The sequence below is a fragment of the Phalacrocorax aristotelis genome, chromosome 2 (assembly GCF_949628215.1).
Source record: "Phalacrocorax aristotelis chromosome 2, bGulAri2.1, whole genome shotgun sequence".
NCBI lineage: Eukaryota > Metazoa > Chordata > Aves > Suliformes > Phalacrocoracidae > Phalacrocorax > Phalacrocorax aristotelis.
The window spans coordinates 108,218,866-108,232,035 of NC_134277.1; the positions used below are offsets into that span (position 1 = coordinate 108,218,866).

At 37.1% G+C, this 13,170-nt stretch overlaps 1 protein-coding gene across 1 annotated transcript in view; it reads left to right on the top strand.

The window, feature by feature from the left end:
* CDH19 (cadherin 19) overlaps positions 1–13,170 on the top strand; it is a 72,396-nt gene that overhangs the window by 17,321 nt on the left and 41,905 nt on the right. The window contains exon 3 of the mRNA XM_075084606.1: positions 12,278–12,504. Coding sequence (XP_074940707.1) covers positions 12,307–12,504 — 198 coding nt within the window. The 5' untranslated portion in view covers positions 12,278–12,306. The remainder of the gene's footprint in view (positions 1–12,277; positions 12,505–13,170) is intronic.

The following is a 13,170-nucleotide window of genomic DNA, read 5'->3' on the forward strand; positions in this document are numbered from 1 at the left end:
CAGCGGGCCCACTGCTGAACAAGGAAGGGGCCCTGGTAACGCAAGATGCAGAGAAGGTGGCGTTACTGTATGCCTTCTTTGCCTCGCTCTTTACTACTAAGGCTGGCCCTCAGGCATCTCAGCCCCCAGAGAAGAGAGGAGAAACTGGGGCAAAGGAAGACTTGCCATCAGTTGAGAAACACTGGGTCAGCGATCACCTATGCAAACTGGATCCTCACAAATCCATGGGCCCCGATGGGATGCACCCACGAGTGCTGAGGGAGCTGGCGATGTTCTTGCTAAGCCACTATCCATCATCTTTGAAAGGTCGTGGAGGACAGGAGAGGTGCCCAAGGACTGGAGGGTAGTAAATGTCACCCCAATCTTCAAAAAGGGCAAGAAGGAGGACCCAGGAAACTATAGAACAGTCAGTCTCACCTCCATCCCTGGGAAAGGTGATGGAGCAGTTAATCCTGGATGTCATCTCCAGGCATGTAGAGGAAAAGAAGGTTATCAGAAGTAGTCAACATGGACTCAGCAAGGGGAGATCATGCTTGACCAACCTGATAGCCTTCTATGATGGCGTGACTGGCTGAGTCAATGAAAGGAGAGCAGTGGTTGTTGTCTATCTCGACTTCAGTAAACCATTCGACACTGTCTCCCATAACATCCTCACAGGCAAGCTAAGGACATGTGGGTTGGATGAGTGGACAGTGAGGTGGATTGAGAACTGGCTCAACAACAGAACTCAGAAGGTCGTGATCAATGGAGCAGAGTCTGGATGGAGGCCTGTCACTAGCTGTGTTCCCCAGGGGTCTGTGCTGGGTCCAATCCTGTTTAATCATCAATGACCTGGATGAAGGGATAGAGTGTAACCTCAGCATGTTCACTGATGATACCAAGCTGGGAGGAGTAGCTGGTATACCAGAAGGCTGTGCTGCCATCCAACGAGACGTGGACAGGATGGAGAGCTGGGCTAAAGGGAACCTGATGAAATTCAGCAAGAGCAAGTGTAAGGTCCTGCACCTGGGGAGGAACAACCCCATGCACCGGTACGGGCTGGGGGCTGAACTACTGAAAAGTAGCTCTGTTGAGAAGCACCTTGGAGCGCTGGTGGACAACAAGCTGACCCTGAGCCATACTGTGCCCTTGTGGCCAAGAAGGCCAATGCTATCCAGGGATGCATTGAAAGGAGTGTGGCCTCCAGATCGAGAGGGGTTATCCTCTCCCTCTATTCTACCTTAGTGAGACCATATTTGGAGTACTTTGTCCAGTTCTGGGATGCCCAGTTTAAGAAAGACAGGGAACTGCCTGAGCAAGCCCAGTGGAGAGCTATGAAGATGATCAGGGGAGTGGAGCATCTCTCTTATGAGGAAAGGCTGAGATACTTGGGTTTATTTAGCCTGGAGAAGAGAAGACTGAGTGGGGATTTCATCGATACCTATAAATATCTAAAGGGAGGGTGTCAGGATGATGGGACTAGGCTCTTTTCATTAGTGCCCAGTGACAGGACAAGGAGCAATGGGCACAAGTTGGAACACAGGAAGTTCCACCTCAATATGAGAAAAAGGTAATGTTTTATGTTCATATTCCTTTTTTATTCCCTGTGGTCCTTGCTTCCTATCCTTTGTGGCAAATAATAAAAATCTATTTCCTGTGAGGGTGCCAAAGCAGTTGAACAGGCTGCCCAGGGAGGCTGTGGGGTCTCCTTCCCTGGAGACATTCAAAACCCAACAGGATGTGTTCCTGTGCCCCCTGCTCTAGGTGTCCCTGCTCAAGCAGGGGGGTTGGACAAGATGATCTCCAGAGTTCCCTTCCAACCCCTACCATGCTGTGATTCTGTGACTCTGTGATTTTGCCATCTTCAAAGACAACTGGTTGTCTAGCTTTCCTCTGTCAAGATTACTAGTTTAGAAGATAAGTAATCTTATCTACTAACAATAAAAATTAGCTGAAATAATATCAGCTGAATACTAGGCATTACTTTGAAGTCTTTAACCATACTGAATTTTTAATGCAGTTTTCCACTGCTCTCACTGCTTGCCTTTTTTTTCCCCTCTAAAGTAATGTAATACACCTGAAGAGTGACCAGAGTTTAAGGACCTCAGATAAAAGTGTGTTAAAAAGGCAGCATTTTACCAGAAGTATGTGTGGGTGTTCAAGGCACCCAATAATAGCTAGGAACTTTTCAAAGGCTATTTCCTACATAGTTATAATACATTACAAAACCCACCCAACAACACAGTATGACTTGAACTGTGACTTTTAGACAGGCAAGTTTCAACACAAATTCTAGCAGTGTTTCTCACTTTCTGATTAATGGAGTTTTAGTCAAAAGGGAATTTATAATTAATAAAAATGTCACAAGATATCTTAATTTGATTTGAGGTAAGGAATATGTTGAATGATAATGTAAGTATAAACAGTATCCCCCCCCCCATTCTGCAGGAATACATATGTTGCATGTTCCAAGTAGCAAGATGATAAAAGAAAGTGGAATTATATTTTTTGGATAAGCATGAAAGTAATAGACAAAATTTATGCTCTGAGACATCATAGGAAGAAAAGGCAACTTGGCTATGAAGAGTGTGAAGACATAGGTCTGGGATACTATGCAACTTAGGTTTTTGTTTTGGTTTGGTTTTTTTGTTGTTTTGGTTTGGTTTTTTGTTTATTTTTTTACCTGAAACTATTCTCTGATGTTATGCTAGGAATATCAAAAAGTCTAAAGTAACTCATATCCTTTAAAGTCAAGAATTTTTGGAGGAGGCAATATCAATAGCTACAAAAGGCATTAGATTTTTAGTTGTTCTTTTTTTTTCTTTTTTAATGACTGTCAGAAATTGTGATTGCATTAAAAAATATTCACAATTTGTAACTCTGATGGGATTTTTTGGACTATACCTGGAATATTTTATTCCATACCTTGAAGCAGAACAGAAAAAAGAAGAAATCTTTTCTGAAAATCTTTGGCATGAAATTGATTATACAACACCCTTTATTTGGCCTGGATGACCTAATGCTCTCTTCTTATCTTGTTCTGAATACCTCGGTGCCTGGGAAGTGCTTACAAAGTTTAATGAAATAAAATAAGAACCACATTGGATTAATATATCTTCAGCATATGAGACAGATAAAAAAAAAGGTTATTAGCCTTTACCATATTTGATAGAATGAGTGAAGAAAAAGGATATGTTCCTGCTAATGAAGCAAAAGAGTGAAATATTATAAAAAGGAATAACGGAGAGACAAGCCTCTGCTCATTGAGGTCTAAGCAGAACTGAAACTGAGGTTACTCCATTGCAGGAGATAATGGAAGATTCATCAGCTGAGAACCAGACTAAGAGAATAAAAAGTCAAGAAACAATATTATATTTTTAGCAAGTTTGTCAGTTTAGTCTTTTCCATCTCTACTTCTCACTACTGTGAAAACTACAAATACTCTTCAGTTTGTTGTCTCTATCAAAAAGCAGACAAATTCTATCCTTTTCTGCCTGATATTATTGCAAACTTTTTGAGGGAGGTGCATTTTTTCAGCATGTTTCCAACTGACCTCCACTGTGGTGGTGCACAGGGTGCATATATGTATGTATGCAAGAGACATTGTTCATGAATTTAAATTATGTCTTTGAACTGTATTATGTATCAGAGGAAATTAATGCTGTTAAAAGTAATTGTTCCCTGCTCTATTTACCTTAATATGTTTTATTAATAAACAGAGCACAGAGTTAATGGAAAGAAAAAATTATCTTTTCTTTTTGCTTGTTTTTTTAAAGTGAAGGCATGGTTTGTTTAACTGCTTGTAAGGGACTGGGTTTTAAGATTATTTATTCACTTTACAAGTGAGTCCCGGTAAGTTTCCTCAAATACAAGCATTTGAATTTAATTTCAGTTCAGTTTCGCTTTGACATAGACTGGATGATTTCATTTAAGGGCGTTTCTGATTTACCTCATTTTATGTGGAAAACTGACTCTAAAGCCAAAACCATCAGTTTAACAATAAGTCAAATTATAGCAAAAAGCATCCACTTAACTGAAATGTTGAAGCTTCTTTTTATCCTTGGGCATTTCCTTTTTGGAGGAATTAAATCTCGTTTAAAAACAGGGGAAAGTGGAATTCATTGCACTATTAGTTTTAATGTATGTAAAGAATAATTATGAAAGAAAGCAAAAAGAGGAACCTGAACCCTAAAGAAAGTTTTGGGGGATTTCATGAAGTGCCTTCCTGAAAATCATTTGGCAAACAGATTGAAGTGCGAATCACAGAATGTGGTCCTTTACGTTCTTATGCTGACAAGTGGTTCTCAAGTACTGAGTGGTATCCTGCAGAGCCGAAAATGTTCCACTAGGATTTGCCCACTGAATCAACATCTTATAATTGTATTTGCTACTTCTCTACAATAAAAAGCAAATGCCAGAAGGCAAGAATTTCTGTTTTACTGTGTACATGTGTTAGTTTTTTAAATCAGCAAAATATTTATGCTAAAAGACATGGGTTGTCATAATTTTGTATAGTGCAAACTATCTTTAAAATAAATAATAGTAATAGTTAGGATAGCTACTATTAAAACTAAACATTTGCTAATTTTTAGTGTAGAGAGTGCAGTGTACCACAACTACTGGCATACCTGAATACTTTAGCATCTTAGCATCTGTTTACTAAATTGATTTCTTCATCAGAATAAAATTGCTGAAGCTATTGAATGACTGCAGAAAATGGCAATAATTTTTCATAAAGTTAAGTCCTAAGGTAAGCATTTCAATTTTTCTTTAGCTAGGAAGCATCTGGACTAAAGTAGGATATAGCTGTATGGCAGAATAGTCTGTGAAAAAGAGCTAAATATAATAATTAATTTACCCATGTTTAGGAAAAAGACACAGATATTCCTACTTAATTTTCCCTTTTCTTTCAAATAACAAATAACAAATAACAAATAACCTCTATTCTTCAGTTAATAACATGTGGAAAAACTATGTTTCCAAAAGAAAGAAGATGCCACACCACCCAGGGAGAAACCTTAAAGGTTTCATTACCTTTGGGGAACCTGCTGGAGCTCTGTGTGTGTGTCAGTGTGGCATTCTTGGTGATACCTGCTGGTCCCTTTGGGTGACTTCAGTAGACTCCAAAAGAAACCTTTAATTCTTCTTTATTACTTTATGATGTTCCAGATTTAATTTTAATATTATCTTGGTTCCAGCAGAAAAACAGTAACACAAGCACTCTCAGAGAAAGTTTACAGTCGTACTGGATTGTATTTAGCTCCACCTACACACAGTGTTTACCTTAACCAGCACTCCCAAAGGTCACCGCTGCAGAATGAAAGCAGTCTGGCAGAGTCTTGCCCACCAGAAGTTTATCCTTCCCCACACACTCTATTCTGCTGATGGGAATGGTGTGGGTGACTCTTCCTTTGTACCCAGAGACTTTTTAGATGCATTGAGACATTTTAGCAGTCTGTTTCTAAAGGAGCTCAAAGGAATTGCAATGAGAAAACTTGAGTCTCCTTCTGCCTCGGGTGTGACTGAAGCGTTTGAGGCTGGACTTCCAGCTCTGTGTAATATGATTGATAACAGTGAGTGAAATAATTATTTCATATTTCAAAATCATTATAATTGTCGACAGAGTCTCAGCAGTGGCAACAGTCACCTAAGGAAAGTCAAACATAGGAATGCTGAACCAGACCCAGAAATACTGAGCTGGTCCCAGCTACATGTATCTCCAGCAAACTGCAGATCAGGAACCAATTGCTCAGTATTAATAATACTGGTGGAAGAGGGTTGAAAAAGGCAAGAGACCAGCTATCTTATCTTTTATGATAACATCCATTAATAAATAGGCATTGTGCAGCCAGTTTTATATGACAAAAGTCAAGCAGAATAGAACAGCGCCAATAGTCAGTGGCTTTAACTCAGAAAAAGGCTGTTTCTCCATGTTAGTTTAGTCATGTCTTTTGGTGATTAATATAACTCCGCTAAGGGAATGAGAACGACCAATGATACCGTGGCATGAGGCTATAAAACATAGAATATGTTACCCAGTCCTCTATACTATCTCCTTTGGCTTGTTGGCTGAACAGAGAACAGCTCTATCACTTGTTTTGTTCAGTCACGGCAGGAAATCTCATCCTTTGGCTTTGACCCTTTTCCCCTCGCTTAAAACGAATGTCTTAGCTTTCCCTACAGTTCCTATAGAGTTTTAATGGGAGACATAGGATTTTAAGAAATAAAAATCATGATTTGATACTGTAAAATGTGTTTTGAATCTCTAGATGGACAGACTTCTGGCTACTGCTTGTCATGTTTTGAAGACTCAGGGCTTTGTCCTCTGAAATGCCATCTGGACTTTTTCTACACTGCCACAGATATTCTAGTAAAATACTAGGATCAGATAATATGTGTTAATATACTACCTGGAAAGATAGTCAGTAAATCGTTATAAAACAATAGGAATGACAGGATTTCTAGTCAGTCAGCTCTGCACTGATTTAAAATCCACAGACTTAAAGGCACTAATCAACTAACATATTAATATCTCTAAAGCTATTTTGTCCATGTATAACTGACAGATAATTACTCTGGTGATTCTTTATAATAGTTTGAAGGCCTTCCCTAATAGTACAATAGCATATTTACAAAACTAAGAAAATAATATACCAATTAGAATGAAGTGAAATTTATATCACATTCATAATATCTAAGTAATTGCTCTCCATGTGAGTGAAGTGCTGGGTGACTAGAGGAGACACGTGCAGCCATACTGTGTTAATGTGCACTACCAGTCAATATAATTTGGCCAAATGTCACATCAAGACATGTGTTAAAGAAGGCACTTCTTGAGGTTAAGTAGTAGCTTTTAAAATAGCTAGTCATGTCACAGACTCGCAAGACTGTTGTTGATACAGCTCTAACTAATTAACTGAAGGCCTTATTGCATTTTAAATGTTAGTTCTGATAGCCACAGTGTAATTAAATTCAGCACACTTATTAAATGTATCAGTCCAAATTTATTTTAAAAAAAAAAAGTATGTGAAAGACCCGAATGTAAAAAACAGACTAAATTAAAATATTTAAATTAATACAAATAATAGTTAAAACTAAACCAATATTAAATGATAAACTAATCATAAAGAAAAAAATCAGGCAGATAAACATAAACTGAGAGGCATTATAGAAAAGGTGACCTGAGCTGCAGCAGGACTGGTATCAAATTTACCCATTCACAAAAGTCAATCAATCAATCAAACAATCAATCAATCAGTCAATCACACTGTATGTATGTGTGGCATATGACAGCTGTGATATTCAGTAAAAAATGAAGTTCAAATTGCAAAACAAATTCTTGCAAATTTTAGTCCTTTCTTCCCACTGTTGCTTTTTATCAGCGCAGTTAAACATTACTGTCACAGTAGTGATTTCTCCTGTGCCAATCTGCGATGGTAGTTATCAGTGGAACCAGAGGGCAAATCCAGCATAGTTGGAGCTAAATATGTCATATTTATTCCTTAGCGGTTTAGTATGCCTTCTTCTAGTGTCTCCAAATAAAATACTTAAAATACACGAAGAATGGAAAACGTACATAAAAAAATATATTAGCACTGATTGCGAAAGATCAAATCATATGAAAGGTAATGAGGATTTTTCAACACAATGAAAATGATAATTAAGAGTTTCTAACACACCAAACCTGTAAAAAATATTATCTGCCTCTATATGAAATTTAGTAATGGTAAGAAGCAGCAAGAATAAGATTAAGTCCACTACTTTGCACACTCTGGAAGATTCTATCATTGTTCTATACAGATTAAAAAAAAGAGACTACACCACAAAACATATGCATTAATTAAACTAGTTGATATCTATCTATCTATCTATATATGTATCTATATGTGTGATTAATTCTTTGGGAATTCTAGAAGTAATACAGCATAGGTATCAACCGTATTGTGTGAAACCTAAACTGGTCAATGAAAATGAGTCCGTATACAGTCTTTTCTGGAAGGAAAATAGAGCAGCAGCACTATATAAACTATGATTATCAGTAATCAGCCATATAAAATGCAACTAGAACAAATAGTCAGTAGACATAGTACAAATGAACAAATGTATAGTTGAAACTATGAAGGTTTCTATCCATTCAGGCTTTTTCTAGCACAGTGATCTGTACGTGTTAGTTACAAATATCCTTTCTTCTTTATCCTATTAAGTGAAAATTAAAGATAGCAACATACAAGGGAGATAAATTTTAATATAATCATAATAACACTGATGCACAGAACAGAACTTGCAACTGAAACAACGCCATGTTAGGCTGCTTGAGATAAGAGATATGTTTCAGAAGCTGCATAATAATGAATTAGATTGGCTTACACGATTTTTTCCACTTCGTTGTTGTTGTTTGCTTGATGTTATTAAATCAAACAAAGACGAAAGCAGTTTCCACAAAAGAAATGTCTTCCTGTCTGGAATTTTTAGTTCTGCTCAGTAATTTCAAGGACAGAGAAATTTGGTTTTTTGGGAGTCACTGTTTCAAAATCCTACTGTACAGTAGGATCAAGTACATACATGAGATGGTCCAAATGGTCTCCTTTTAAGGAGCATCTACCACATCTCGTGTTATCATGTTCCAGTGTTTTGCTACTTCTTAATTAAAAGGCTTTACTTATATCAAATTATGGGGGTTTTGTGATAAAATTCAGCTGTTTTTTTCCCTTATTCTTCAGCTAACAGAACTAGAACAGGATTTATCCTCACCTTCACTCTAATCTGTTGTTTGGAATTTTTTTTAATGCTTTAGAAGGTTGTTGTTTTTTCCAACCTTAGTCCTTTATTTTTTCTATCAACAAATACATAACAACACTATATCCCAAAGCCTGTATTTTTTAAAACTTTTATTCCTCCTGTTGTTATTCTTTCAATGCTATGCAGGAACAGGTATTATTTTGTAATGTAATGACATAGTCATAATGTAAAATAAATCACTATTATTGAAACAAAGAGTATTCAGAACCAAGTCAGACTACTACCAGGACACCTAAACTAATATCCAGTTTCAAATGGTGACAGAATGTCTCTTAACGATGGTTCTAGAACAAACCTAACAAAGGACTCTGCAACTTTGTGCAAGAAGGTGAATCTGTTCCTAGTCTACAGGAAACTTGTGATTTTCATTCAGTATAAAAGGAAGATACTGCTTTAAAAGCTGTAGCCTGCTTGTTACAACTGCAACTGATATTCTCATTACTCTGTTCTAAGTATCAGTCTTTATTATTGCAATCCAATGCAAGTGAGAGAGAGTGGACATGTACTTCCCGAAGAATAGGACAGGAGCAGAACAATGGTCCCCATTTCTTTCATTCCCTTGGGAAATTATTAGTGATTGCTCATTTGCCCATCTCTGAAAATATATTTGTCTTTTTTTTCAATGAGACATTATTGTATTAAAAATTTATCTATTTGTGCATATTACTATAGCACCTAAAAGCTCTGTGCTTTTACTAATCCTCCCTTCTGCTGCATATTATAATTATGACACACAGTACAAGGTCATTTCATTTACAAAGACCTTACAAATTGAGTGTAAAACAAGAGGCAACTGATGGATAGAGAAAGACAGAGGAGTACAAGGGTATAATGAGACAATACTAGTCACTGTGATAGGCAGCAGTCTCAGCATAGAGTCACCTTAAACACTGTGAACACTTTTTTCCCGTCGAGTAGATAACACTGAATTTTAGATTTTTTTTAAGGAAAGACTAGAAATAGAGGACAGAATAAGAAATTAATTTCTGGATATTTTACAGGAGCTACTTCTGAGAGTGAGTTACAGTCTGTGGAATAGAAAGAAGGTGATTTTTTCACAAGGGAACAATTGGATTTATAAAGAATGGCAACATGTGCTGGCCAGAGGCTGGAGGCAGTGTCTCAATGCCAAATGAGTAAGACATTGGAAGCAAATATGCTTTGAAAGGTCCTAAAAGCAAAGGCAAATTGAGCATGTCTGATATAGCAGAGATGAGAAAAACAGAAATACATATAACTCTCAATTCCATTACATAGCTTTATGGTTTTTTACAATAATTTGTCTACCATCTGTATTTTCAAATTAAATTCTTTTTATACACGTAACAGTGTACAACATGTCAAAATCTAAAAATGTTTATTCCCCCTCATTTTGTCCAAGACTTGACACTTAAATCCGTATATCATAGACTATTAACATGAATCAATAAAGACAAGACACTGAAACAGACCAAAATATTAATTATGGTCTTTAAGCTGCTGATGTCTAACTGCTGAGTGCATTGCTAAAAGGTGGCCAACAGTGGACCAGCGTAACCATATTCTGTACCCTCACTATGTTTGTGTGTATACACGGTGTCTGTCAGATGAGCTGGATAATGAGTGTCTGTTTGGCATTCACTCTGCATGAAATACTGCCCAACAAACCTGAAATACTTTTTTGAACAAGGTGGGCAGTGTCAGAACAAGTGGCCAAAACACCAGCTAATGGGTAGCCAGAAGCATTTGCTTTGGTCCAGACTGAACACCTGTCTCCTCATTTAAACAGTGATTGAAATAAATGTCTTTACAGTTCCTCAGAAAGGTATCTTTGACTATTCAGCTTTCATTGGTTGAGTTGTCTGTCCTTTGGTATGTACTGCAATAAAAAAATGCTCATTTTCAAGATTAGTTTCTGTGCAAATTACTGCTTAGCGTAAATGTACCCACTGTACAGAGTGTCTCTCCAATGCCTTTAGGCCTTTTAAACCTCACTCCAGCTTTGTTTCAGAGCCAAGTTGAGCTTTCTTGGCCTTGTCTTCCACATCACAAATATTATCCTTGCAGCTTTAGGAAAATAAGCAATTTTCCACAGAAAACTGAAATGAAAGAGTACCCAAATCACATTCCTTCCATTCAAGTCTCATCTTGCAGTATTACAGCTTTACAGTTGAAAACCAGAAAATGTTAAGAATTAGAATGCACACTTTAACACCTACAATTCTATGTGACTTACTATTAGAACTCCTTTATCTCTTTCTCAGTAAATATTCATACACAGATTACTTTTTAACAGAATAAAGTTCAACGTAATGTAAAATTGCTGGAAGGAAAGAAATAGTTGTCTATATGACCTGTCTGTCATTTTAAGCAATTATGACATTCCTCTTTGCATAAGGATGGGTATTTATACCATTATTATTTAAGCCATTATCTTAAAATACATAAATACATATTTTATCCTGGACAGGTAAAAGGCTCCTGGATTTTTCAGGCCTAAAGTAAATGCAGCCGAACATTTTTTCCAGTGTGTTGTACAAACTGACTGATGTGATAAATTCATAAACCAGAATGCTCCTGCATAGGATATGTTGTTCTTCAAGGCTAAAGCCTTGAAAAGAATGGCTAATGACATTGTAAACTAGGGTTTTAAGACCTGAAATGTGTGTGGTAAGGATTTTTTTAAATTTTCCTTTTTGCCCCATAGAAGACAGACATTCTTAACTCAGCCTTTCATGTTATTTAAAATTCAGAGTTTCATTTACAGTACCAAAAATCACTGAACAGTCAATAATAGCATATATTTTGTGCAAAGCTTTCATTTTCTAAAAGAATACTTTTTGCCAGTGAAACCAGCTGCACAAGCCTACAGCTTTGAAAATGCATTTGCCCTTTGCTTAATCAAAGACAAGAATGTCAGAGGTGGTAAAAAATTTAGGACAATTTCAATTGACAAGGAAGAATAAAGTTGCATGGTTTTGCTGCTTCTTATGGCACTCTATGACCTTCGGCATTTTTACAGACATTTTGCTCAGTTAGGAAAAAGGGAAAGAAGAGGTTAAAAAAAATATCTGCACTGCTCTGTTTCAGCTGTCAGTCATCAGGGCCACTAAGGCTCGATGTTCACCCTTCAGGCAGTTCTGTGACTGCAGCTCAAAATGAGTCCTGCCTAAGCAGAAACATACAATTATTCCAATCAAATTATTCCTAGGCTACACAATGCAATTACCCAGCTTAATTTGGAAGATGAATTAATTGAAGGATAATTTTTCTTTTTTGTATAGAAAGTCCCTGTGTAGGATATTCATAAAGGAAAGTTGAACATTTGACTTTCATGCCAGAGTGTCTAAGCGAATATCTATTTTAATAGAAACAGACTTTGTTTCAGGTCTTTCCTTTTAGAAAGAGGTTTTAACACTGCAAATCAGCTCTTATATTAGAAAAATATCAATATGTAAAAGTGGCAAGACAAAAGTGATGTTTTGTCAAAGTTTTTTTCTTTTTTCCTCCTCTTCCACAGATGAAAATTGATTGAAAGAAGGGTTCAGCATGAATTGCTCTGCATTGCTATCTCTCATGCTGATGCTGGTTCAGCTTTGGTCTTGTTCTCCAAGTACGCAGATTCACAGCGCTCAAAACATAGATCTGTCTTTCACAGCATCTCGAAGAGTGAAACGTGGCTGGCTGTGGGAGCCACTTTTTGCAACTGAGGAACAGACTTCAGTGGTGCCTGTGTATGTTGGACAGGTATGATAAGTAATGATTGAAAGATGGTACAAGGTTAGATGCAACGTTGCTGATTAGCAGCTTACTACCTTGACTTTGAAGAGCAAGCATCTCCAGTGTCCTGGAATTATCAAGAAAGGTAGAAAGAGGAGCTCAGGGGGCTGTAATTAGGCAGCACAACATCTCTCCTCTCCTGTGACTTGACTTAGGGTCAGAGAACTCCAAGAGCTGGAGGTCGTTGCTGTACCAAGGACCTTCCTTAACCTATGTGCGCTGTCAAGGAAAGTCCACAGTCACTATGTTACTAAAACTAGTTCCATACACAGCAGATGAAGTTATCAAGCTGAAAAGTTCTTTTCTGTCTTCTGAATGAAAGTTAAGGACTCATTCATCAACATCTGGCAATTTGCTTGTGCTATTTTTGGCATTGCATCAAAGCAGCCATACTGAGTGCAGTGTAGTTTACAAACAGTATTTAGCATGATTTTCTATTACACTAAGTAGCAGCTGATTTACCCCTCATTAATTTTTAATGAAGCAGATTAATACTAAATCCTTTTACCACTGAGAAACTACAGGAATCTGCATGGTTCATTAGATTAAAGTAGGTTTAGAACAACGAGCAATTATTTTTCACCCTCCTTTAAAAATGTACTTTAAGATAATTGTCTTAATGAGGCTTTATCT